This window comes from Rhizopus delemar, genomic scaffold (assembly GCF_000149305.1).
Source record: "Rhizopus delemar RA 99-880 supercont3.7 genomic scaffold, whole genome shotgun sequence".
In the NCBI taxonomy this organism is placed as follows: Eukaryota; Fungi; Mucoromycota; class Mucoromycetes; order Mucorales; family Rhizopodaceae; genus Rhizopus; species Rhizopus delemar.
Window position 1 is genome coordinate 1,792,462 of NW_027137833.1, and position 25,591 is coordinate 1,818,052.

Consider the following 25,591-nt stretch of genomic DNA (forward strand, 5'->3'; position numbering starts at 1 on the left):
TCTATCAAGAGCTTCTTAAGCAGCATCATCATACACAGCGCTATTGAAAGTTTGGAGGCAACTGTGATCTCTTCCTCTAGTCCATTTTCATGGCTGTCCTCATCATCAATCATACATTCATCTGATTCAACTATTCTCCCTTGCTTTTTGAGGGACTGTACAAATGATAACAAGTCTGCGCCAAGCGAAGTTAAGAGTTTGTCTATGTGAAAAACAACAAACAGCACTTCACTTGTAGTACTATAATCCATCATCATTATATTTTCGGCCAAGTATTTGAGGTAAGCAATATCAACATCTTCAGGACTTGTCAATTTTAACTCAAAAGTGAAAGGTCGTACAAGCGCTTGGAAAAAATCAAATTTGATCTTTTTGTGCCCCTTTAGAAAAGAATATGTCAAGGAAAGAACAGACTCCACTTTAGAATCGCCACCTCTTTTACCATAGCCTATGAAAAGATAGCGTAATTAGATTGCATGGTTTTTTATTTTGCTTAGTCTTACCTTGTATTTTATTACCAAACAAGACCTTTTGATACTGAAATGAAGTACTAATACACTCGTTCATTTGACCGTATAACATCAAGCCATATTTATCATGAGCGTACTTGTGCATGTAATAGGCTTTCGTTCGAAGAATGACGTCTGGACTTGTTTCAGCAGCAATTACTGCAGGCATACATAGCACAGGATGAGCTAAAGCTCGGTGAATGACAGAAGAGACAACTTCGAATGCAGCATATCGAAGATCAGCAAACTCACAAAGTGCGCATTCTAATATCTTTGGCAAATATCGCTGCATCAGTGAGCCACTGACACCTAATTCAGCATATTCTTCCGTATTCGCCAAGATTTTGTTATTATCCGTCTTCTTTTCTTCTTCTTCCTCCTTTTTATCATCTTCTTGACGTTTGTTTATTCTTTTTTCTTCAGCTCCCATAAATTCTTGGAAAACACGCATTAACTGTGTTTTCAAAGACGCAGATCCTTCTTGAAAGATCCTATCCATCAATGTCGTACTACTTTCTGATACCATAAATATCGGGTTCGATGAATAAAAATAACCAAGGCCTTGAAGAGCAGTCATTCGGAGCACCATACCCTGCTCGCCCAGCTCATTGATGACATCTTCAGTAAAAAAATGTAAAAGGTCAAATATCAAGGTTCCAATCTCTCCTTTATACACCAGATCCAAGGCGCTCATCGCAGCCGGTTTCTCTTCACGCCGTTTATCAAATTCGAAATGTTGACAAAGCAAGCCACAAAGCAAGATCATCTTTAAAACACCTGAAAAGATGCTTTTAGAAACCGTGCCTTGTCGGATGGCTTCTCGTACTTGACGTAGTTTAGTTACACACGAACCAAGGATTTTGATCAGAATGTTGTAGCGGTGTGATATTTGACTTACAATGGCACAGAGACAGGAAGCGCCAATGGAAGTCATATCTAGAGGACATTTTGTCAGTAGTTGCATTAAAATACGTTCCAAGAGGTCAATCGTATCACGATCATGGTACTTCATTTGAGGCAGTACATCGCGATAAATCATCAACACATAAGATGCTTTAGTCCAATCATCCTGTTATAATTTAAGTAACCTTTGTCTCTCATCATTTCCCATTGAACTTTTACCTGTTCTGATATCGTTAGGTATGGCTGTAGCATAGAAATCTGTGGTTCTCTCAATAGATTTGGACATGATTTTGCAAATGCATATACAGTAGCTAAACAGTTGATAAATTCTGCGGTATTGTCTTCTTCATCAAGTAATATCATGCGATCAAACAAAGAGTCAATAATCCATTGGAATATCCTTTCATACCATCCTCTTGATTTTTCATCCAGGCCATCGACCGTCTAAGAAAAGCATTGCTATTTAGAGAAAAATATCATGTGTTTAAAAAGGAAATGGGTACCTTTTGCACAATTTGAGACAACGCTATGTTTTGAGTGGATAATGAAGAATCTAGTTTTGCAACTGCACCCACAATAATACTGGTTAGATTATTGATACGTCTTTTACGATCTTTTGGAGCATTTGCATATGTGTATCCGAAATAATCATTTCCATCTTTTTCAATTTCTTTGAAAGGCAAAAACAAAATCTCCTGGGTTGCCTTTAAAGATTGTTGACTAATGGTCTCTTCATTATCACCAATTCTCATAATTAACTTGGACGCAATATCTTTCTTTACTTCAATATCTGTAAACTTAAAGTAAAGTTCGCGTAAAAGTCTCACGAGACGTTTGCGAACAGCTACTGAAGTATCCTTTGGTAGAAAAATGAATACACACAACCATGTCGAGCAATTGACTAAACTTACCATGATTCTACCACCGACTAATTCATACAATTCGGGCGAAATATCCAGTTGTTTGCTCAGATATTTTGCAATCGTTTCCACGGCCGCATCTCTTACTGAAGGAGAAGGATCGTGTACTCTTTGAATGACAGAGACACGGACACGGCCCTAATAGAAAAACATAAGAATAAATCACCCCCCCCCTTTTTTTTGTTCTTACTTCTTCCAGTATTTCAGGAACTTGAGATGATATCTTCCCAATGGCCTTCAAAGATCTGACTCGAAGGAAAACAGCATCCTTATCCAGACAAAGCAAAATTTCCGATAGAATAAAGTCGTAACTGGTATATAAAGATTGACGTGACGCTAAAAGCTCAACTAAACTAGTAAGATCATTTCTAGACATCTCGGGGAACATGTATGGCTTGTTTGGCTTGGGGAAACTATACTCAAATCCTAAGCAGCTTAGCCAATAATATTTGCAAGCATTTTGAAGTAATTCGACGACTTCTATTGGCCACTTTTCCTCTTCTTCTTCTTCTTCTTCTTTATTAGGAACCAAGAGAGTGCTATCTTCTGTTTCCATGTTCACATCTTCTTGTTCTACTGAGCCTTTTATTTCTTTGACTGAATTTTCCTCTGCTGCTATGGCAGAGTTATTTTTAGATGTTTTTGACTTTTTGTCAATTCTCCATCCTTTGTTTGCTTTTGTCCATACGACTGACTCCATAAACCCCCAATTACATAAATAAAACTGAATGACGCTTGCACTGACAGATTCCTTGGCAACACTATCTAATAGCTTTTTACGGCATTGATTCAGTAACTCGACAGATTCAATGGATGTATCTTTATCAATATGAGCAGGAAGTTTATCGTTCAAGTCATAAACCCATTCTGGTGTATATGTATTTCCTTCTCCAGCCAAAGCGTTTTGACTTGATTTAATTTTGCAGGCAATCATGCCAAGCCAGTCCACTGCCAAGGATTTCAAGTATTGGTCTGAATGGTTTCCTTCTAGTAAAGAAATCTGCATGCTATTGGTCAATAAAGAGTGGAATGGATCTTTATGTTTCTCTTACAAGGATACGACTGAAAACTTTCATGATAAGCTCAGCTATTGGCCATGCTGGATCATTAAACACTGTCATCACATCCTCAAGCGTGTTTGATAATAACTGTCTGTATTCTTCCAATGAGCAAACATCCGCTCTTTTTGTTTTGCATCTATCAAAAAAGAAAAACGATACATGAATAAGACGGCAAATAAACTTGTTTCTTTGTTTTACTTTGACATCAAGAACTCAAGAAAGTAAGAAGCACTGTTTGCAGCAGTCTCTGCGCTCATCCTCCAAGCCTTGGCGGCCTTTGTTAATAACTGATCGTTTAATAATTTCATTTTCTGGCTCTCATTATTTTTTTGTGCCTTTTGATACTTGATGTTCCACTTTCTAAACCAGTTTTTATAGGCTAAAGAGTTATTCAGTGCAGAGCATGCCTGAACGAGCTCCATGAAAAGTGCGCTGACGACATGAATGGACTGGTTATCATGCAATCGATAATTTTTTTTATCGCTCATCACTGTCAAAGAACCCAAGCTGGTCAGGATTTCTTCGAAAATCCAGCGTCTGTGTCGAGGGTAAGCACTGAATACATGCTTGAGTACTTGAAGCGCACTTATCTTCAATTGCTCATAAGGGCTGAAGGTACTCGTGTCGTTTTCGTCCGTATCCAACAAGATGCACGTGTTTTGCTCTGAATAATCATGAAAAAAAGGTGTCATGCTGATATAGGCTACTGTGACCAGAACATCATCTTCTAACTCTTCATGTTCAAGTAAATGAAAGGTACGTCGTAGAAATCGAGTGATGTTGGGAATAAATGTGGATACAAGTGCTTTTAATTTTGGTGCTTCTTCAATCAATTTATAAACTTCCTGAGCATTCGAATTTGCTATGTTATTGATACATAAAGAAAAGCGTTAATCAAAAGGGTGGACTATGTTCAATCTTTTTGCCTAGTATTACATAAAGAGGCTTCGTCTTCGGTCAAGTCGATAAAGGGATAGACAATAAAGTCCAATTGATTTTTTATGAATTGTAAGCAATTTGAAATAAGGGTTCGAGAAATATGTTGTTTATCAAATTTGCAGGTTGATAATATTTCAAATAATATACCACACACTTCGATAGCATCACTGATCAGGTAAAGCATAGAGAAAATAGCCGTCTTGTCCTTGTTCTTTTGTACATAGAGCTCAACAATATCGATTTCAGCGGACAAAACTACTGTGTTTTCCAATAGCTTGATCACTTTGCCTAATTTGGATGCATCCAGAGAGTCTAGGCTTTTGAACTGCTTGATCATCATAAAGGTAAAAGAAGCAAATTGTCGAGCGACTTGCATATCCAACATGGGCGTATCATCATGAAATTTTAATAAAAAGTTTGTCGTTTGTATCTTGCTTTTTTCGAATGTGTCTAATTCATCGCATATGCTATTAATGTAATGTGAAAGTCGACTGTGAATCACTACGCAAAATTGAAAAAAAAAAATTAATTAATTTAAAGTAGGTTCACAAAAGCTTACAGCTTGTTTGTGGTGTTGCAGAGAAAGCAGACATGGGAGCTGCGAAAGGCATTGGTGCCTGAAATTCTAATGGTGAGGTTATAGTCATTTTTTAAGCTTCCGAGCGCTCAAAAGGTAAAGGTGGAAAAAAAAAAACAAAACACGAAACAGGACGCGCTTGAAATGAAAAAGAAAACACGCGGAGAATGAATTTTGTGTAGAAAGATCAGGCATTGAGAATGCTGAATGTTGATATTTTTACTTTAATGGCTATTGTACTTGATAATCTTGAATAAGATCTTAAAGTATGTCTGTGTCTACCGATTGAATGTGATTTTTGCAAATACAAGGCAACGTAGCCATGGATATACTGCATTCAATTTCCTTCTCTTTTGTAAATAACTATCAAAAAGTGCCACTGCTTAATACAATAGAGTTCCTTGCTTATCAATGAACAGTAGAGAAGTCTGAAGATGAAGGTTATCTATTACAAAACAGTAACGTATGAAATAAACAAGACTATTGTTTTATATACATTCAGAAAATAAAAGTTATAAACAAGAGCAGAAATTCAGACCAAAGCACAAGCGTAACTCGAAAGAGGCAAAGTAAAGTTTAATGCCTTTAAAAAGAGCAGACCTTTTTTTCTATCTTTGCAACCGTGACAAACAAGTTTTTTTACATACTCTATTTTTGGGATGATATGACACGCTTAAAAAATCGCCTTTTATGTAACTTTCGTATCACAAATACCTTCCTTTTTCGAAAAAATAAACAAAACTTTCCGATTGATCAGATATCTTGGAAATACATGAAAAGAAAATGCATGTTGTAGGCAATTTTACATCTCGTTTGAGCTATTTTGTTGTATAGAATCGCTCTACAAGACCTTTCGTATTTTTATAAAGTGTTTCAAATCTTTTTGTAGACTTTGAGTATTTTTTATGATTTATTAAAGTTGTTTTTGGATGGGAATTTTGAAATAAAAGCTAATAATAGTCGACGAAAAGAAAAAAAAAAGCCCCTAAAAATATAACAAGTGGTTTATGGGAATCTCCTTCGTGTTATTGCAAAAAAAAAAGAAACTAGGCTTAGTACTCTACTCATATTTGATCGTTTTTATTGTGATACCAAACATGATCAACTGTGTCGGAATTTGAAGACGATGCTTTTTTCTTAAAAGACGTGTATTTATACAAGTGTTCAGAATAAATTGAATAGAGCTTAAATGAGATGACTGATGTTTATATAAAGTGTATAGCTCTCTTTCTCTCTATAGATTCTAAGATGGTATATTTATTGTAAAATACAATGTCCGCACTGTGTGTGATATAAGCAGGCACTATTCAAATCAAAAGTTTGGATGACCCAGTGATAATTTTCTCATTTTATTTGATATGCGCATATGCTCAATCAATAGTAGATCATTTTGAAAAAAAAAGTATTTAAATTAAAGCTTTATTTGGATTAGTTTTTTTTTTTTTCACTATTTATTCAAACCATGTTACGCATATCAAAGCATCCTTCTTTGTCAAGACTTTATAAAAATAATCTGTATTGTGATTATTGACATTGGTCCAATTTACAACATCTGTCTTTATGGAGAGAGAGAGCTCAGTAGGTTGTGGAGTTTGAGAAAACAGTAAACTTGTTTTTTTGCTGTAAAAAGAATTCACTTTTTGGTAATGCAGTACAGATTAAAATAATTTAAAGGCTTAGAGTTTTTAAACTTTCTTTTATTTTTTTTTTGTTTCTTTTTCTTTTTCGGAAATAAAGGTGAATTCATAGAATGTCAAGAGCAGTAAGGTTAACAGGTCGAAGAGAGGACACTGATGTGGTGTTGACAGATGAGATAGCTGATAAAGTAAAGTGGATCTTTTTTTTTGTTGATCAATCCATCATCTTTTACACTAAACTCTAGTTAAAAGCTGTGGCCTTATTTACCTCGACGGTATAGACTTGCACCCGAAATGACACTTTTATATAGTTTGGATCAGCACGGTATCAGCCTGATGACACTTTATCGATTGGCAAAGAATAATAAGGGACCCTGTGTTTTGGTAGTAAAAGATGCAGATGATAATGTATATAATTAAATGTACAGTACAGTGAAGAGATTCATGACTTGTTAATAGCTATTTGGAGCATTTTTAAATGAGACATTAAAACCAAACGCAAGATATTATGGTACAGGGGAATGGTAAGTGAGATATAAAATATAAAAAAAAAAAGGTCTCAAAATGAGTTTGTATCCACAGCTTTCTTTGGAAATGGTCATCATCGGAATCTAAAGTAACAGCGTATCAGTGGACAGGAAAAAATGATTACATGATACTTTCAGATTCAGGTTTCATTGCGATTGGCGGAGGGTAAGATAACAAGAGATGAGAGTACGAAACTGATTTGTAAGCTTAGGGAAGGTGGATTTGGATTATGGATAAATTCTGAATTAGAAAAAGGATACAGTCAATCATGTCCTACATTTGATAATGAAAGATTAACACCAAAATCAGAGTTTGAATGTGTTGAATTAGAACTTTGGGGTTTTCGTATTTAATAAAGCGAGGCTAGAAAGAGGAGGGGGTTCTTTCGGAAATAAAAGTTTTTCCGTTGACATCATGAATAATGTTATTAAGCGATTACACGTTTGCTTATAAAGCATTACTGTATGTGTAACTCGGGATAAAAATCAAACGAGTGATCAGGAACAAGGCAAAAAAAAAAATTAAAAAAAAAAAATTGTGTTTGGGGTTCCTTATAAAGTCGCGCGCCGATTGTAATGCAAGTTTAAGATTTTAGAGCCTTTTTTTTTTTTCTCTTTCTTTTTTCTCTCTCTTTATTATTATTATGACATCTCCTGTAGAAATCCTTCGTGATCAAGTATCCAAAGAACTCGATAACTCGGTTACTATTGTTGGTAAATAAGATGAATGCGTCAAAAAAGACAAAACTGAATAAAGATTAGTCCTTGGTGCATCGGGTGACCTTGCAAAGAAAAAGACATACCCTGCCTTATTCGGTCTTTATCGTAATGGATTTTTACCAGAGAAGACCAAGATTATTGGTTATGCGCGTACAAAGATGTCGCATGAGGATTATATCCAACGTATCACTCAATATATCAAGGTGCAAGACCCTGAAAAGTTGGAAGCATTCAAACAGATGACATCTTATGTCTCTGGTCAATATGATGAAGATGCCTCTTTCCAAAAGCTGAACGAGGCCATCGAAGCATCTGAAAAGGAAAGAAAGGCCGAAAAGAAAAATCGCGTGTATTATATGGCCCTGCCTCCTTCCGTCTTTATTCCCGTAGCACAAGGATTGAAACGCAATGTGTACACGCCAGAGGGAAGTAACAGGCTGGTGGTCGAGAAACCGTTCGGGATGGACTCTGAATCCTCTGATCATTTAGGTCGTGAATTGGGTGCTCTCTTTACTGAAAATGAGGTAAATTCATTGGTTGCTCTCTCTGTGACTCACATTCATCCTGTTTTATCAGATTTATCGTATTGATCATTATCTCGGTAAAGAGATGGTGAAGAACATCATGAACCTTCGTTTTGCTAATGTCTTACTTGGACATGCCTGGAGTCGTACTTATGTTGATAACGTTCAGATCACGTTCAAGGAACCTTTTGGCACAGAAGGACGGGGTGGTTATTTTGATGAATTTGGCATCATTCGTGATATCATTCAAAACCGTAAGTTTTCATCCTTTTGAATACACCACTCATCTCCCCCTTTTAGATTTACTTCAAGTCCTTTCCTTGATTGCTATGGAAAGACCTATCTCTACTGACTCTGAAGCCATTCGTGATGAAAAAGTCAAGGTGTTGAAGTGTATCTCTCCCATTCGTATCGAAGATACCTTGTTGGGTCAATATGTTGCTGCTGATGGTAAGCCTGGCTATCTTGAAGATGAAACGCTCAAGAACAAGGACAGTTTGACCCCTACTTTTGCTGCTACTGTTTGTTATGTGAATAATGAACGTTGGGAAGGCGTACCCTTTATCTTGAAGGCAGGTAAGGCCTTGAATGAAGCCAAGGTCGAAGTTCGTCTGCAATTCCACCATGTGGCCGGTAATCTGTTTAGCGGGTCCCCTCGTAATGAGCTCGTCATTCGTATTCAACCCAAAGAGGCTGTGTATTTAAAATTCAACAACAAACAACCTGGTTTGTCCTACGAAACCATTCAGACCGATCTCGACTTGACTTATCACGAACGTTATACTGACCTTGCTATCCCTGACGCTTATGAATCTCTCATCTTGGATGTCTTGCGTAATGATCATTCAAACTTTGTAAGAGATGATGAACTTCAGGCTGCCTGGAAGATCTTTACACCTCTGCTTCACAAGATTGACAAGCATGATTCCGATGTGGATATCAAGACATATGCTTATGGTTCTCGTGGTCCAAAGGAATTGGATGAATTCGTAAAGAAGCATGGTTATCACCGTGATACGAATGGTTACACTTGGCCTGTACAAAATGTAAATCCTTCTTCCAACAAGCTTTAAATTTTTGTAGGTGCTTTTTTTTTTATTATTCTTTTTTTTTGAAACATTATTTCCTTGTATTGAAATCACACGAAAAAAAAGAAAGATATAAAATGTATAAAAAAATAAATAGTTGAAACAAAAAAAAAAAAGAGAGAAAAGGATGAAGGAGGGAGGGGGTATCATGATTATGTACTGCTTTTCATATTTTTTTGTTTTGATGGTGTCTTTACTGATCTTTTTGACAGGTTGGAAGAGACACTGTTGATTGAAGATTTTGAGGTGCTTTTATATAAAGAAGGTGGTCTTTTGGTTGGTATAGGTGAAGTAGGGGGTGTGGTGATGGATAGTGATCTTCTTTGCTTTGTAGAAGGTGTCCTTATTACCTTTGATTTCCTATTGGCTTTAGTCGAGTGTTAGACAATGTATGAACAATGTAAATTTGCGTACCTGAATTATCAGGTGATGTCGGAGAAGGTAATAAGACAGCAGATTGAGCTTGTTGAATGAGCTGTAAGAGCATCAGTCGGATCCTTTCAAACGCAGCTTCATCATCATCATCAGTCGTAGTAGTATGATCACCTTCTGTCTTTTCAAACTCGTTACAAGACTTTATGTTTATTAGTAGATGAAGATAGGAAAGAAGAAGCTTACCATAATTCCATTTTTACTTGATGTGGTATCTAAACCTGGTGTAAGTGGTCTTTCTATTCTATACAACAGTCAATAACAACTCAAATCGTGATGTAATCGTTCTTACGCAGCTAGTCTCTTTTGCAAGTCAATGATAGTATTCGTCTGTTCTTTTACAACTGTTTCCAGTGTTTGGTTTAAAGTCAACAGTGAGTTCTTTTCTATTTCCAAGTCTTCAATCTGTGACATCTTTAGTTCTTGTCTGATTACAACACTCTTTTTCTTTTACCCTTCGATGAACCTTGGCTTCATCTAATGCTTTTTGTGGAAATAATAAACCTCTTAGCATAAATGTTCCTATTCCACTTGTTTTTACTGGAGATACTTTGTTTATCGGTATTTCTTCTTCTTTAGGTCGAGAGATGGGCAAGTTGATTCGACTGACGACCATGGGCTGAGTTGCCTTGGTTTTCGTCGGCTTAGATAATGAAACAATAGGTTGACAAAAGAAGGACAGACCAGGATTGGACTGTGTTTTTGTTTTGATGATTGGACTTGCTTTAGTTGTGATAGAAATGGAACCGGAAGGTGAATTGTTAGACAAATCCTTTGACAGCATAAAAATTAAAAATTAATAAAATAAAAAAAAAAATAAAAAAAAAAAAAAAAAAAAAAAAAAGAATTAAAAAAAAAAGGTACACTTGTTTTTGTCTGTGCGGTATCTGGATTCTATGAAAATTTTAATACTCCTCTCCTTCTCTCAACATATTCTCTTTACGATTCTGATAGAATGTGTAAAAGGAAATGTGTTTCAATCTTTTTTTTTACAATCGATAGTCATGACCATTCACAAGGACAAAAAAATAAAAGTGAAACGGTTTGTCATTCATCATTTTTAAAGTTTGTTATTTTATTTCACGCGACCTCATTTAAAGCCATGTTGCGTGTATGTATGAAAATAGCCAACAAAAACAAGAGGTTATTTGTCTATTGCTTCATTCAATAAAAATAAAGCGAGTGAACATCATGTTGACATGAACTAGCGAATCCAATGTCACTTGTCAATCATAACTTACACGTCACTGATCGCATCTTGATCAACATGGATTCATCAAAGCCGTGATAAATCCAATACCCTCTCTTGTTCATGAAAAATGTTTCCCAGGCAAATTTTGCATAATTTTTCTCAATTCATTTCGGAGTTCACTGGCGGGCTGATTCGGTGATGATGGCCAATGAAATAAAAAAGATCCCGAGTCACAGTGTAAAAAAAAAAAAATTATCAGATTGAAATGGCCCCCCCCCGTAGTATAAAAACTTTTATTTTTCAATTTTATTTCCTTTTTTTTTTATTTCCACCTTTTTTTTTTTTTTCATAAGCATGTTGCGTACCACACTGACCACCTTTAAAAGATCCACTCAAATCATTCAAAAGCCTCTTTCTCTTTCTGGAGCTCGTTTCTATCATGAAAAGGTATTTTATAGAAAATAGTTCAAATGGCTTTGTTGATTATTGATGCGAATCAGGTCATTGATCACTATGAACGTCCTCGTAACGTAGGATCCTTTCCAAAGACAGACACAGATGTGGGTACAGGATTAGTAGGCGCACCTGCTTGTGGTGATGTGATGAAGTTACAAATCAAGGTGGATGACGCCACGGGTAAAATTGTGGATGTACGATTCAAGACATTTGGCTGTGGTTCTGCTATTGCTTCCAGTAGTTTCATGACAGAACGTGTTCGTGGCATGACTCTTGAAGAAGCTGGAAAGATTAAGAATACAGAAATTGCCAAAGAATTATGTTTACCTCCTGTCAAGTTGCATTGTTCCAGTAAGTTTTATTTTTTATTTTTCATCTCGTTACTTATACAACATAGTGTTGGCTGAGGATGCTATTAAGTCAGCTATTAATGATTATAAAAAGAAGCGTAATGCAAAGACTGTTTAAAAGTGAAAAAGAGGAGAGGATGACATGCTTATTTATTTTTTTTTTTTTTTATAATTCCTCACTCTGCTGTATATGTAAATAAACAAAAAAGGAAAGTGACTCTCTCTTTCTCTTTTTTTTTTCTCTCTCCCCATTTGGTTGTGTGGAGAGATAAGACATTGAAAATTGATTGGTGTAGATTACAAATTGACAGCGAATAGTTGGTATTACCTATTTTTAAACTCCAATAGATATAAATCTCACACACTTTTTTTTTTTTTTTTTGTATTTTTTTCTTGTCTTTTTTTTTAATCAATGATGTTAGCTACAGTATGTTCAAGAAGTCCAGAGGCTCTTTTATGTAAGAAGTCTACTTAGATCAATAAACAAAATCTTAAATATGATTCTAGCCTTCACTACCAATACAGCTACTACATTATTACCAATATCAACCAAACGAATGAAGAAACAAATGTTGAAATATCGAAATCATAAATTACCACCACTTCATGAATTCATTGCCAACGTATTCAAACGATCTAAACTACCACCCTCTGTTTGTCTTGTGTCACTTATTTATCTACAACGATTGAAATCATGTTTACCAACGCATGCTTGTGGAGAATTAGATACACCCTATCGTCTTTTTATAGCAGCCATCTTAACAGCCTCTAAATTCCTATCTGAAACAGGCACTTGCTTGACAAGTCAAGTTATGGTTGTCATGACAGATTATGTATATACTTCAAAAGATATTAATTTAATGGAAAGAAGCTTTTTGGGCTTAATCAAATACAATCTATTCGTTAATGTTGAAGCCATCAAAGACTATTTAGCTATTCATGGTAAAACTTTGGAAATGGATTTAATTGAAGACCAAGATCTGGATTAATCTCCCTTTCTCTCTCTCTCTCTCTCTTTTGTTGGCATGGTGATGAAAAAAAAAACTATATTTTTTTTTTTTCATCTTTTGTATATAGATTTTATATTGTTTTATAATACCTTTTTCTTTTGTAGTAAATAATAATTTATATCTCCCTTTTAATTGATTGGTTCATTTACATGTTACACGATGCCCTTGTTTTTATTTGGATACATTGGATTCTAGACGATTATATAAATAAATTGAACTAAAGTACTTTTGTTCTATATACCCTTGTCTATTAGAGAATAATATAAGATGGATACTTGCTATAATGCCTTGATGATCACAAAGATACACTGGTGTTGTTCATCTTGACGGTCGATTTATTATTTTTAATGTTCATGCCTAACGTACCCATAGTGTTCAATCACATGCGGTTTATAGTCAAAAGCACAAATAAGAAATAGTTGTAATCATTAACAAATGATCACACGATGACTGTTTAAATAACCCCTCCTTGAATTTCTGCATACGATGTTGATGGGTGCATTTAGATCTAGACAGCAATACCCTATGCTTTACCTTGACCCAAGGGATTTGCTAAATGAACGTCTACCTTTTCATTTTCTTGTAGACTGAAGTGTGTTCAAAATACAATTCATTTTTGTCACAAAAGTTGGAGTCACTCAAAAAAAATGGTTTCAAAAATAAAGAAAAAAGACGGGCATTGGACTGGTTGAGGATGGATTCAAGTACACAAGTTGCGAAAAGTTTGGATAGTACAGCATGACTATGATTGATACTCAACTGCATCACCCCCCAAAGACCGCTGATGATCGTAGGCTCTTTGCCTTTCTTTTTACAAGTCAATTTGATACAATCATTATAAAAAGAGAAGGTAAAAGATCATTAGAGAAATTGAGGACCTTCTCTTGTTCTTGAACAAAAGAAAATAGGAAACCAATCAGAAAGTGATCAAATCAACTCTCTTTTTTTTTTTTCCCTAGCTCTTTTACTCTAGCAAACACACTTTTACCATCATCAAAGCGTTTTCTGCTACAATACTCTTTGACAGGTTTTAAAATGATGAATACAAAGGTAAATAAGCACACTTGTCATTTATTTTGCTAAAGATCACTTTCAGTTCACTAGAATGACGGATGAAAACTTTGCCAGTGCTTTGATTGCATGTAGGCTGTTTGGCGAACAATCCATTATGAAATGATCCACTTGTCTAGTAAAGATCCCTGAATGATAACTGGGATTAAGATTATCCAGTGGGAAAGATACATCTTTTGAGTGCATCCTATCAGCCGATAGACTTCACTCACGAGAGAATTTGATGAAGAGTAACAATATGCTGGTCACTAAAGAATTTCATTTTTCAATACAAAAAAGAATCTAAAGATTGTGTAGAAGAAGAAGAAAAAAAAAACGTGAAGCTTTAAATAAAATATGGCTTTCACCGTACTGTCGCCAAGAATGAAGGGCAAAGAATTGAATGTACTTCTCCTGAATATTAAAAGAAGGGAGGGGAACAAAGGAAATATGAAATGCATATTCAACCTGAAAATAAAGTGTGTCATCAAATCACCTTCACCTTCCATTCTGGCCGTGGTGTGATGGACACAGGGTGCGCTGTCTGCACAAGCTCTCCAAAACTGCCATGATGATGGAAACGTTGATTCATCCAATGATATCTCTTTATTTTTTGTATTGCGCAAAGTAAAGCACATGACACAATCGTCTTTTTAAAATACATTTCAATTATTTCCACTTTTAATTTTTTTTTTTCCATTCATTCAACGTGTTAAAAAGTCAAAATGGCAGGCTTGAGAAGTAAAGAAAAAAAAAAGTGTTTCTTTTTAAATAAAAAGATGTGATATTTGCCCCCTTATTTTTACTAAGACAAAAACTATTTTTTTTTTATATAGCGTAAATATATGAATACATTTGTATCAGTTATAAACTTACATGAATACAGTATTATCGCTTTAGCCTTTGTATTAGCTGTTGGTTTTCTGTTAGTTATTTTATCTTGTGCCCTTTACCAGTAAGTTTACGTTTTTATATTTTATTTTACTATTCACACTTGTCGATAGTAATTGGTGGCCGCTGTTAGTTGGTAGCTACTAAAAAACAAAAGCGAAAACAATTTGAATTAAGAATCTATTTCTTTTTTTTTTATTTATTTACAGTTGCCACATACATTTTAGCACCTCTACCGAACGCTTTATGTGGAAAATGTGCAGGAGAGGATGACATCAACTCGGATTACAATAGGTAAAAGAAAAGAAAAAGTATTGGAAACGGTTGATAACAAAAAAGTTCAAGTGGAATCATTGACGCAGGACATTTTATAACGGGTATATTTATTGTATCTGGATTTTGTTTACCCTCTGTACTCGCACACGCCGATGTGGTAAGAAAATGTATTCCTATACGATCCTAGACATAACGTTCTTTCCAGATTACAGTTCCAGCCATGATCATGAGTATCTCTGGCGGTGTTCTTGTTTACGGAACGAGTAAGAAAAGAGGCATGTTACAAGAAGGTTGATATATAACACACATTTTATTATTAGTTATTGCTTATACACATTTCTTTGCAAATCAAGGCTATGATTATTATTAAATAAAGCAAGAACAAAACTTTTAATATTCATGAGCAGCCGACGGTTGATGACGGTTGTATTCACACAGAGTTCTAGGAAAAGACTATCGAATTTGCTTAATTTCAACCGACAATATCGTTATGAGGGGTATACCTGATGTGAAGCATGGGATAGATAGAGCATCTCTACATTAAAATTACCAACGACCTTGAGCACGTCTTGATCCTTTTTCTTTTGTCGATGTCGTTCTTTAAATGATTTGGAATACCAAGCATTAAAACAGCTAAATCCTGCCTCGTATTGAACTTCATTACATGCAGGAATCATGTGTGCCAGGGCGAACCGAGCCTGTCCGATAGCCCCATCTTCCTTGTTCACATAACCCGATAAACACTCCTTCTTCTTTCGAGATGAGAACAATCGAGAAAATGGCTTTCGGGATTTCATGATGAAATCTGGACGAACGTGAAGAGAGAGAGTGATGATCATGTCTGGGTGAGCATCAATGACACATTCATAGTCAAAATGGATACTTTGATTGAGCACCTCATATCTTGACATGTATTCAAATCGCCCGTCGCTTACCACACAGCGAACAAACGCTCGATCTTTGGGAAGGGGTAATAGGATATCTTGTATGCCATTGACATGTAAGTAGAGTTTACCATAGCCAGAGTCATAAGGAATGCTAGGTGTCAATGCAGGTTCTATAGTTGGATGAGGAGGATGAATATGCTGATGATGCTGTTGTTCTTGTTGTTGTTGTTGCTGAGAGGGAATGGAATCAGTGGATTTTGCTTTTGATTCTGTGACGTTGATGGCAGATAAAGGTTTGCGACGTATTGACTTCGAAGATTCAAGTCTTGGTATAATATCTTTATCAATCTGAGGCACTTTTTCTTCTAGAGCAAAGTTCAGACTATTCGAACTCGAGATCCTAGGAAGAGATGGATCAGAGATCTGCAGTCTTGAAAGGTCTGATTCTGATATTTCTAACTTTGGGAGATCCGAGTCAGACACTTCTAATTTTGAAATGTCCAAATAGGAGCTGCTGTCAAACATCGAGATATCTGAAGTCGAACTGCTCCCAGTCAAGCTGTTCACTGCCCTCTCACTCGCCTTTTCCTTTTCCTTGTTCATCATCTCCATGTTTAATTCGCTCAAATTGAACTCCCTGTCCAAAATGGCAGCCCATGAACTCATGCTCATGGACCATGATGCCTTTTGACTTCCGCTTCGTCTTTTCATGTCTCGAGTACTCTGCTGTTCATCTTGAATCATCATCTCATCTTTCGTTTGGTACAACATTTCTTCCTGTCTATCTTCATCCTTGGTTTGTCTAACGTCTTCTTTTGGTTCACTTTTAGGTTGCATCGATGGCTCTTTTGGTATTTCTTCATTCTTGATTTGTACCGGTCTTATTTTTTCTTTTTTAGTCAGAGTCTCTAAGTTTTCTTTACTCTCCATTGGTGTCAGTGGTCTTTCCTCGTTCTGTGCTTGTATCAACAGGGCCGGTGTCCTTTGCCCTTCTTCTTCAACGTCTACACCTGAATCATCTGAGAGCTTGTTCATATCATTATCATCCGTCGCAAGAGTGCTAAAGGAATGCAAGCTGGAATGCCGTGGTTCCACAATGGTTTCTTGACTCAAAATTGTGGGTTTATAGATGGGCGCCATCATTCTAGTAGCAGCAATGGCTATTTGCTCTGCCGCTTCGTCGTCATTGTCGTCATCGTCTTCATCTGATGTTGACAGTAAAGAGTCAAGATCATTTTCTTTACTGCTGTTTACTGAATCCTCTAGAGTATGTTGCACCGAGTTATTTTCTTCTTTGTCTATGGTTTCATAACATTGTTGTTCATCTTCTTTCTCCTCTTCACTTATACTTGAGCTTTCATTCCCAAAGTTTGTTTCTTCTTTAGTATTATTATCATTCTCGTTGCTAGTATGATCCTTTTCGGGCATGTTAGGTATGATCTTCACTGGCTTTGGAAGCGTTCTTTTGATGGTAGACACCTTTTCCAGTTTTTGATAAAGTGGATTATTTTTAACAGCAGATCTCTTCACCAATTGAGCCACTTCCATCTGTCTTTTTTTTTGCCCTTCAACAATCTGTTCTTCTTCGGACAAGACCTTTTTTTGTGTTTCCCTGACTCTTCCTTTACGAAAATATTGAAGTTCCGAGGCCTTTCGGTCTAGGCTTCCCATGATTTGTTTTTCATCCGTACTCTCTGCAATCTCTTTGAGCAGTTTGAACCTATCTGGATTACTGTAATTCGGTATCACTCGCTTCAATTGAATGAATTGAGGGTTGATGTCTTGTGGCAAATGTCCCAAATCATTAATGGTTTGAGTGGCTATGCCTCTTTCTAATAAGAGATTCACAATAGATTGATTGCCTACGAAGCAAGCAAGATGTAGAGTTGTATTATTACACTGACCCCAAAATCGAGTGTCCAAGTCATGTAAAGTTGATTCCTAATAGTAACTTTTTAACAACAAGAAAGAAACTGAGGGGGCGCGTATGTAGTCACCTTGATCAAATAAGAAGTAAATTTAAAGTCTTTGTGTTGATTATAATAAAGTATGCTGATATGAACTGCACATAAAGGTTGAAACTGAGTACCCAAGGAACCGAGTTGAACTAATCGTGTTTCGAGATGGTCATCTTGAGGGTGAGGTATTGGGGTCCATAATAATTCAGGTTCCACTTTTAACAATTCTTGTACTTTAATTATATTTGCTTTTGTTACGGCCAATGTCCAATCCGATAGTAATTCGGATAGGGTTTCTGTTGAAACCATTCTTTTTAAAAAGGGAAAGAAAGAAAAAAAAAAAAAAAAAAAAAAAAAAAAAAAAAAAAAAAAAAAAAAGAAAGGGTGGAATATAAATCAGGGAAATAAGGTAGGTCTGAATGTAACACAACTATTCCTTTTAGTAATCAATCATTTGCACTTTATTTAAAAACATGGTTTATATTGAACGCCATTAAATGAGTCTATTTCACCCCTTCTTATTTAGATTCTCTTTCTTTTATAAGTTTATATGTATTTTTTTTTCTTTAATAGACCATTCGCAATCTGTTTTTATCCCTTATTTAATCCAATGCACTGATTTAAAATAGAGAATTACTTTTCATTTGCCTTCTTTTTTTTTTTTTTTTTTTTTTCTCTTCATGATAGAGTAGAAAACTATTACATGAGCATGTTATTCACTTTAAATTCAATTCTTCATGTTCTTTTCACATGATAAATATAAAAAACCTGAACGCAAAAAAGAAAACGGCCTTTTCCTCCTTTTTTTTTAGCCCAATCAAGCATCACATATACCAAAAATACAGACAATATATTCAATTAAAAGCAGCAGTGTATTCATTATGATAGAGAGACCCTGCACAACAAAAGCTTATTGAAGCCTTTCCCTAATTGTTTAGGTAGGTAATATCCTTCTGTTACACAAAACGCATTGTTAAAAAAAAAGACGCACATAAAAATAAACAATTGGTATTTTAAAAGATTCATCACCGTTTCCCCTTTAAAGTAAAGTCGTAGGGTGCCTTTATTCTCTCTAATTATTCATCCTGGCTTTTTCATTTATTATTTACGCTATTTGATCTTAATAATTAAACGCTATGACTCTTTAGGAAATATCCGATTTCGCGGATGATGAAAACTGATGTAAAGGCTATGTTTGGATATTTTGCCAAAGGAATAAGCATCTACTAGAAGAGAATCGATCGAAAAAGCATAATACCAGCAGAAATATAAAAAGCATGAGGAGTAAATAAGCTCAATCTACAAGTATACTGCAAGAAAAATACTTTATTAGAATGGTCTAAATAGCCTGTGTGTTTCTCAAAGTATTTCCTGCGTCTGTCATAGGTCTACAAATCAATAGACGACGGCCCAGTTTGTTTGCATGGAACCCGCCAAAGTATAGCATACAGCATCAATAAAGGGATTGATGTGCTTGAGCATTTTATTATCATCTCTTTAATTGCTAAAGCTCCAAATAAAAACACTCTTAGTAAGGGCTAATAAAAGTCGTATATGACAATAGAATTCAATTTCTTTATAAAGCAATCGCGTTATTTCATGAATTCTTTTACTAAACAAGTATTCTAACACTGTTTTGTTTCAATCTTCATCTTTTATATATTCAATTTTTGATTCCAATACTTTTAATTTTCAAGCCACTACAAAAGATGGTCACATTTGTTGATTTCAAGAAATGCATTTTGTAACCATGTTCAGGACAAGCGAAGAGAAGTATATTACAGCTGCCCTTTGAGAACAAAAAAGTTAACATTGACAAAAAAAAATAGGAAGAGGAGCTTAATTTGGCTGCTTTCAGTGAAGCTAGGAATTGTAAAAGCTATATTAAATCAGACTTTTATGTTTATTACTTTGTGTATAGGTTAGTACCTGGTAATCATACCACTTTAATTTTTTGCTTTAAAGATGACACATTTCGCAATTCATAAAGGTATGTTATTAACAGAAATCAATGCACACACAAAGTGTGTAAGGCTCTTTTTTTGTAAATCACATTGTTTTGAGGTTGATTTTTTGTGATTGCTCTACTTTTCATCTTTTTAAAGTCAAGAAAATATCCAAAGCTTAAAAACTAATCTTTGATGTAGTTGCGATGCATATGCAGAAGAATATATTAAATTGAGGAAATTACATAGCCAATGGTTAAATAAATATGAATAAAAATCATTATACTTAATAACAGTGGTATTATTATGTGTATTATAAATTCAAACTCATTAAAAAGAAGCTTTATTTCTGCAATAAATGCTTTGTCCTGTTACAATGAATATTGATTTTTGCATTACAGTTACGCAGCTTTCTTGATTGGACTTCCGAGCCGGACGAAATTCAATTTTAAAAAAATTCATAAAAAATCCTTTTTAACCTCTCTTTCTTTACGCGCTTCTTTTTTTTTTTTTTTTCTTACAGATGTCGCAACCGACACCGTTGTTTCAAGCTAGACCTTTGACAACAAACACAACAACTAATGATACACTAAACAAAAAACCACTTGTTACGTGCGGGTCATATACCGATGCTTACAACACAAGTATGCATCAACGTCAGTTACAATTCTTTTCTTATCTTGCTGGCTTTTCAGTACTCTTAACTTTATTATTCCAATCAGAAATAACTTTTAACTTGTGTACGTGTGTTGATAGAATAGACCATACTTGATTCTAACACAATTAAACTAGATTCAATTTCCAATCTTCTTTCTTGGACTACATTATACTATTCGTTATTACTTTGTATTTCAGGTGGCATCGTCTTTTTTATGCGTTTTACAACAATAACAAGTAAAGAAGAGAAACAAAGAAAAAAAAAAAACTGAAATTAACCCAATTTCAATAGTTTATGAAGAAGTTTATCCTAGTGTTATTTCACGTATTTTGGCAGCTTGCGCTTCTCCAGACAGCTGGGCTATCCTTGGACTGTATGCATTATCCAGTGTTATCACCATTTTCAGTTACTTTTCAACCCTGGTAGATGAAGAATATGTGAACCATTTATTTGAACGACCTACTGGGTATGTTTATAAACAGTTAATCCTTTCTTACAAAGACTCATGTTTTTTAGACATTACATTGACGTACGCCAGTTAAATCAAAAAAATATTTTTATTTCCTTGTATGCAGTCTTGCTAGCTGCTAAATACACTACATTGTATTTGGCCAAAAGAAGACACGTTGCCAAAATTACTCGTGTCCAACAACCTCTGTTTTATGAGATGAGAGGAAGTATGGGAGCTATTCTTTATACATCTGCTAAAGAAGCGCTTTATGTTTTCTTGACAACCTATATTATATTCATCATTTTCAGTGGCAACATTTATTATCGAGTTGCTTGTGCTGTAGGAGTGTTCAATAGGTAAGCAACACTTGTCTATAAAAAAAAAGAATAAGAACCAAAGCTTTCTTTTTGGCACTAGAGTATTGGATTCTCCTATTGTTGGATTTCGTTGGATTGATTTGTATCTTTTTACTCGTGTCATCTTATCTGGAACTATCACTACAACATTATGGAACTTTGTTAATCGTCTGTTTGATGCTATATTTGCAGCTGTAAGTCACTACAGATAAGAGTATTTGTGCATCTTTAACTTATTGTATTATATAATAGACAATACCAGTCACTGATGCTTATGCTAACCAATTCGACTGCCTTCTTAATGGGCTCACCAAAAAAGATGATGAAGTGATTCAAGCAACAGCATTTAATGAGCTCGCTCAACTTGCTTGCAAAAATTCAAAGAAGCGTGTAGAATTGTTTAGCTGTATTGGTAAAGAGCTTCAACAAAGTGTTTGGCATCGCATTATGACAGCATGCTTCCAAGTCATTGGGGAATTGAGGACGTCTGTTGATACTGAATATAAAGGTATTCAACCAGGTATGCAAAAAAAAAAGTACAAAAAGAAGATTACTATATCTAATTGCGCCTTTTTATCATGTATATAGTTGAGATGCCATCTGTACCTATTGTTAAGTCAACCGAACAAAAGCCACGTAATCGACTACAATTCTCTAATGATTCTGGTCTTTACTGCACTCCTAGAAAGCATCTTAACGAACTTGATGATCGCACCGGCATGATTTTTGGTCAAGTGAATGAGCTTATTGAATCTATACCTTCTCCTACCAATTCTCCTATTGTTCAACAAGAAAAAAATGACGCACTAGCTAAAATCAACAAAGTGATTTCTATCTTAAAGACTGTTGAAATCAAGTTTGGATGCAAAGGCTACTTTTCAAAATTCTATGAAGAGTCACGAGTCGCCCGAATTCAATACGTATTCAGAAAACATCAATTGATTATCTGGGCTGTTCAAATCTTGGGAAGTTTGACTGCCGCATCGTATAAAGAGGATAGCTATGGATATGTTCAGAATGATATTTCAAGTGTATTAAACCAACTACTCGGATGTTTTGAAGATGTTGAAAAGTATGTTCAAAAAGAAACCGTCGCTATTGAAGAAGTAGAAGCAGTTAAGAAAGGTAAAAGACCATTATTTTTTAAATACCATTTACTTATTCCCTATTAAAATAGCCCTGGAGGAGGCCATTTTACAAATTGTAATCGTTTTTAATGATTATTTACACATCTTTAAAATTGATAACAAGTACAAACATATTTGGAAGAGATTTTCCTGTTTTCATTAGATCAATTAAAAGACATTCTCATTAATCTTCTTATCATTTTATTTGGTTTCTACAAATCACTGTGAACAACTGTTGGTTGTTCTATCACTTCTTTTTCTACTGTTTTCATCACATCAGATGCAATGTTTGTTTCCTGTATAATTGTTTTGGGCCTCAAATAAGGCTCTATATCAACAAGCGTTGTCAGCCACAGTAACATACAAGCGACTACAATGGCTAGCAGTAAAGTATGAAGCGGATTAATGGATACAGATTGAGAAAATTGAATAGGAATTGTGGTAATACGGCATGTATTATCTGCTGAACCGCTTGCAATGATTTGTCTATCAGGACTGATTGCAATGCAGGTAATTGAAAAGCTGTGAGCTTCCTTGATACGAGTAAGAGTCTAAAAAGAAAAATGAGTAAAAAAAAAACAAGTTTCTGTCAACAATAGGATGCATACCTTGAGTGTCATTGCGTCAAGGACAGTAATGCTTAAATCAGCAGAAGCAAAAGCCAATATAGCTCCATCACTGCTCAATGTTATAGCCGTAATTGGTTTTGATGAAACCTTGACCATCTTTAATTGCTCAAATGTAAAAGCATCGTATTTGATGATATAAGCTGCCTTCTTTACAATGTCATTCACAATAGCAAAGCCGATATCCTTTGTGAAGCCTCTTCCATATCTAAAAGCTCTAAATTCACACTTCATATTCTTAAAAGAACAAGGTATTGTTTGAATCACTTTTCCAATATTCTTTTTGTTGCGCAGGTTGACTAATTTTAGCTCTTTACTCAATACACATAAAAGCTTTTCATTTTCCAAATTGATATCAACATCCAACACATGATCGTTATCAATCAAGGCAGAAGTGCAAAGAGGTTCTAATCCAGGATAACTCAATACATGGGCTTTTCCGTCTGTTGTTCCTGCTGCAATTAGACTTCCATCATAACTAAAACGTGCCACTCTCTAAATAATAATATAAATATTGGGGAAGAAAGTAACAGGTTCAAAAGCATATGCATACCTGATAATCTTCCACTTGCTTACTATCCAACGTTTTCACTGCCTTTTCCAACTGCAACCTAATTAACACACAAAAACGTATTCAGGGTCAGTCCTCTTCTTCAATTTTTTAAAATAATGCTGCTTAACTTGTCTTCGAATATTCTGAATGAACGACAGTTCTTGTTGGTTCCCTGTTTGATATCTTCCGCTGTACTATTTACGCCTACTACAACAAAAGGCTCCTATTAATAACTGTGAGTGATTTTTACTATCTAAAAAAGTACTTTTATTTTTGAACCTTTGGATGAACATCCACACACATTGGAGCATCTTCATCAAAAGAAAATTCAAATGAAGCATCCTCTTCCAAATCTTTTCGGCGTGTGTCAATTTTGTAACAGCACTAAAAAAAAGAGAGGGGATTAGAAAGACTATTTAATGCTAATAGATGACTTTTTTACAAGTTTGTTCTTCACACCAGAGCGCCCAGCACCACCTCCACCACCTAAAACAAGTTGATTATCAGCAGTAAAGGCAAGGCTAAAAACAGGAAAATCAACAGAAACGCTAAAACTTGAACTGCTCATAATGTAAGCGGAAAAGAAAAAAAATACTAATTTTTATATTTTTCTTCTTTTATTAGCAATTTCTTCTAATACACGTCGCATTCTAATTATAAATGCATATAATTCTTTAGTCTTGTTTAATTCATCTACTTGAGGTTGTATGTTTGGTATGTCTGGTATACAATCGGATACTATTATAAAAGAAATATTAAGTCATGTGCTGAAATGAATTCAGATGTCTTACCTGAGTAAATACGTGTTTCTGAGATATGAAGGACAAAAGAGTATGTCTCTTTAGGACGCACAAGATTCAGCCGGTAAAAAGAGAATTTGATTCTATCGGTATCCCCATCTTAATGTACATGTAAGTCAATGTTATTTTGAATCTGTCTCCGATCCTACCTTCTAATAAGGGTTCTATACGTAAACCTGTGTGCAGCACATAGCTTTGCATTTCAATGGATGCATTCTCTTTTTCTCGTTCCATTTCTTCCATACTGTTCTTCATTTCTGCTTTCTTCCTCAATAGCATCTCTTTTAGCTGATCTCTTCTTTCTTTGTATCTTTCTAATTGACTTTCTCTAATTTCAAACTGCTGCTTTAAGGTCTCTCTTCGTTCCAATATTGAGGCATCCTTAGCATCTGCAAGTTCTAATATTTTATTCTTAATTTATATTTTTCTATAAAGGAATCCATTTGTTTAAGAATCTTACTCTTTTCATATTCTTTTACATTCAATTTCGTTTTTTCAATTTCATCTAACATCAGTTTCTCATTATGTGCAGAATCTTCGCTGTATCTTTTAATAGTCTTCACTTTTTCTATACTGTTTTGTCTTTGCGTCTCAAAATAGTTCTTTATTGCTTCACTAATCCTATTCGATTTTGCTTCATATTCTTCAATTGTTGATCCAGCGGTTGCATTCATATTTCTAAAAAAAAATACAAAAAATAAAAAAGACAGTAACTTTTTTTTTTTATCGGATCGCGCGAACCCTCCTTCTTTTGAATGTCTTAAGTTACAATTTGCGAACTAGAATAAATGAGTATTTATCAGAAAGTTGAACGACCTAATTTTATTTTAAAAAAACAGAAAACATTATGCAGATCTTGATCCTTTCAAAGGACTTGGTTAGCAATATTAATTTAGTATCAAACAAATCTTTCATATTCCAATTAGAGTAATATGGAATAATAACAGAAGCAATTTTATATTCTTAATTATGGAAATAATTGGATGCTCAAATGAAATTATACTATAACCATATAAAGTGAAAGAAAAAAACAATGATGAGAACTTGCCTTTTAGGGAACGTGACCGTATATTCCCAATTCGTATACTAGCACTTTTTCCATTTTTTGAGAAAGGGTGTATGAGATGCTGTGAATGCTTTGAGTTATGACAAAAACGGATGGCAAAT

The 25,591-nt window shown here is 34.9% G+C and overlaps 12 protein-coding genes across 12 annotated transcripts; 6 read left to right on the forward strand and 6 right to left on the reverse strand.

Moving 5' to 3' along the window:
- Positions 1 to 15: 15 nt before the first annotated feature.
- On the reverse strand, positions 16 to 3,266 carry RO3G_09886 (uncharacterized protein; the record flags this gene model as incomplete). Its single annotated transcript, XM_067664471.1, has 7 exons — positions 16 to 40; positions 223 to 448; positions 504 to 1,578; positions 1,719 to 1,856; positions 1,916 to 2,269; positions 2,324 to 2,470; positions 2,523 to 3,266. The coding sequence occupies 7 exons, from the start codon at positions 3,264 to 3,266 to the stop codon at positions 16 to 18; spliced, it is 2,709 nt and encodes a 902-aa protein (XP_067520572.1).
- Positions 3,267 to 3,587: 321 nt separating this feature from the next.
- Positions 3,588 to 4,925, reverse strand: RO3G_09887 (uncharacterized protein; the record flags this gene model as incomplete). Its single annotated transcript, XM_067664472.1, has 3 exons — positions 3,588 to 4,255; positions 4,330 to 4,833; positions 4,892 to 4,925. 3 exons carry the CDS (start codon positions 4,923 to 4,925, stop codon positions 3,588 to 3,590), a joined length of 1,206 nt encoding a protein of 401 aa, XP_067520573.1.
- A 1,734-nt stretch (positions 4,926 to 6,659) lies between these two features.
- RO3G_09888 (uncharacterized protein) lies at positions 6,660 to 7,427 on the forward strand (the record flags this gene model as incomplete). Its single annotated transcript, XM_067664473.1, has 5 exons — positions 6,660 to 6,676; positions 6,828 to 6,954; positions 7,006 to 7,070; positions 7,129 to 7,239; positions 7,286 to 7,427. The coding sequence occupies 5 exons, from the start codon at positions 6,660 to 6,662 to the stop codon at positions 7,425 to 7,427; spliced, it is 462 nt and encodes a 153-aa protein (XP_067520574.1).
- Positions 7,428 to 7,951: 524 nt separating this feature from the next.
- RO3G_09889 (glucose-6-phosphate dehydrogenase) lies at positions 7,952 to 9,390 on the forward strand (the record flags this gene model as incomplete). The annotated part of the gene is made up of 3 exons (XM_067664474.1): positions 7,952 to 8,317; positions 8,370 to 8,571; positions 8,618 to 9,390. 3 exons carry the CDS (start codon positions 7,952 to 7,954, stop codon positions 9,388 to 9,390), a joined length of 1,341 nt encoding a protein of 446 aa, XP_067520575.1.
- A 361-nt stretch (positions 9,391 to 9,751) lies between these two features.
- Positions 9,752 to 10,895, reverse strand: RO3G_09890 (uncharacterized protein; the record flags this gene model as incomplete). Its single annotated transcript, XM_067664475.1, has 7 exons — positions 9,752 to 9,765; positions 9,820 to 9,979; positions 10,024 to 10,081; positions 10,130 to 10,242; positions 10,292 to 10,609; positions 10,704 to 10,731; positions 10,831 to 10,895. 7 exons carry the CDS (start codon positions 10,893 to 10,895, stop codon positions 9,752 to 9,754), a joined length of 756 nt encoding a protein of 251 aa, XP_067520576.1.
- Positions 10,896 to 11,499: 604 nt separating this feature from the next.
- Positions 11,500 to 11,953, forward strand: RO3G_09891 (iron sulfur cluster assembly protein 1; the record flags this gene model as incomplete). The annotated part of the gene is made up of 2 exons (XM_067664476.1): positions 11,500 to 11,836; positions 11,883 to 11,953. 2 exons carry the CDS (start codon positions 11,500 to 11,502, stop codon positions 11,951 to 11,953), a joined length of 408 nt encoding a protein of 135 aa, XP_067520577.1.
- Positions 11,954 to 12,332: 379 nt separating this feature from the next.
- Positions 12,333 to 12,824, forward strand: RO3G_09892 (cyclin domain-containing protein; the record flags this gene model as incomplete). The annotated part of the gene is made up of 1 exon (XM_067664477.1): positions 12,333 to 12,824. The coding sequence occupies one exon, from the start codon at positions 12,333 to 12,335 to the stop codon at positions 12,822 to 12,824; it is 492 nt and encodes a 163-aa protein (XP_067520578.1).
- Positions 12,825 to 13,583: 759 nt separating this feature from the next.
- On the forward strand, positions 13,584 to 14,022 carry RO3G_09893 (uncharacterized protein; the record flags this gene model as incomplete). The annotated part of the gene is made up of 3 exons (XM_067664478.1): positions 13,584 to 13,695; positions 13,873 to 13,895; positions 13,942 to 14,022. The coding sequence occupies 3 exons, from the start codon at positions 13,584 to 13,586 to the stop codon at positions 14,020 to 14,022; spliced, it is 216 nt and encodes a 71-aa protein (XP_067520579.1).
- Positions 14,023 to 15,378: 1,356 nt separating this feature from the next.
- On the reverse strand, positions 15,379 to 18,216 carry RO3G_09894 (uncharacterized protein; the record flags this gene model as incomplete). The annotated part of the gene is made up of 3 exons (XM_067664479.1): positions 15,379 to 15,416; positions 15,613 to 17,890; positions 17,947 to 18,216. The coding sequence occupies 3 exons, from the start codon at positions 18,214 to 18,216 to the stop codon at positions 15,379 to 15,381; spliced, it is 2,586 nt and encodes an 861-aa protein (XP_067520580.1).
- A 2,509-nt stretch (positions 18,217 to 20,725) lies between these two features.
- RO3G_09895 (uncharacterized protein) lies at positions 20,726 to 22,608 on the forward strand (the record flags this gene model as incomplete). The annotated part of the gene is made up of 7 exons (XM_067664480.1): positions 20,726 to 20,747; positions 20,803 to 20,977; positions 21,028 to 21,318; positions 21,380 to 21,512; positions 21,571 to 21,838; positions 21,907 to 22,443; positions 22,496 to 22,608. The coding sequence occupies 7 exons, from the start codon at positions 20,726 to 20,728 to the stop codon at positions 22,606 to 22,608; spliced, it is 1,539 nt and encodes a 512-aa protein (XP_067520581.1).
- Positions 22,609 to 22,934: 326 nt separating this feature from the next.
- Positions 22,935 to 24,192, reverse strand: RO3G_09896 (uncharacterized protein; the record flags this gene model as incomplete). Its single annotated transcript, XM_067664481.1, has 6 exons — positions 22,935 to 22,940; positions 23,054 to 23,566; positions 23,625 to 23,682; positions 23,753 to 23,847; positions 23,904 to 24,008; positions 24,067 to 24,192. The coding sequence occupies 6 exons, from the start codon at positions 24,190 to 24,192 to the stop codon at positions 22,935 to 22,937; spliced, it is 903 nt and encodes a 300-aa protein (XP_067520582.1).
- A 65-nt stretch (positions 24,193 to 24,257) lies between these two features.
- On the reverse strand, positions 24,258 to 25,098 carry RO3G_09897 (uncharacterized protein; the record flags this gene model as incomplete). The annotated part of the gene is made up of 4 exons (XM_067664482.1): positions 24,258 to 24,274; positions 24,416 to 24,523; positions 24,574 to 24,822; positions 24,885 to 25,098. The coding sequence occupies 4 exons, from the start codon at positions 25,096 to 25,098 to the stop codon at positions 24,258 to 24,260; spliced, it is 588 nt and encodes a 195-aa protein (XP_067520583.1).
- Between the last annotated feature and the right edge of the window lie 493 nt (positions 25,099 to 25,591).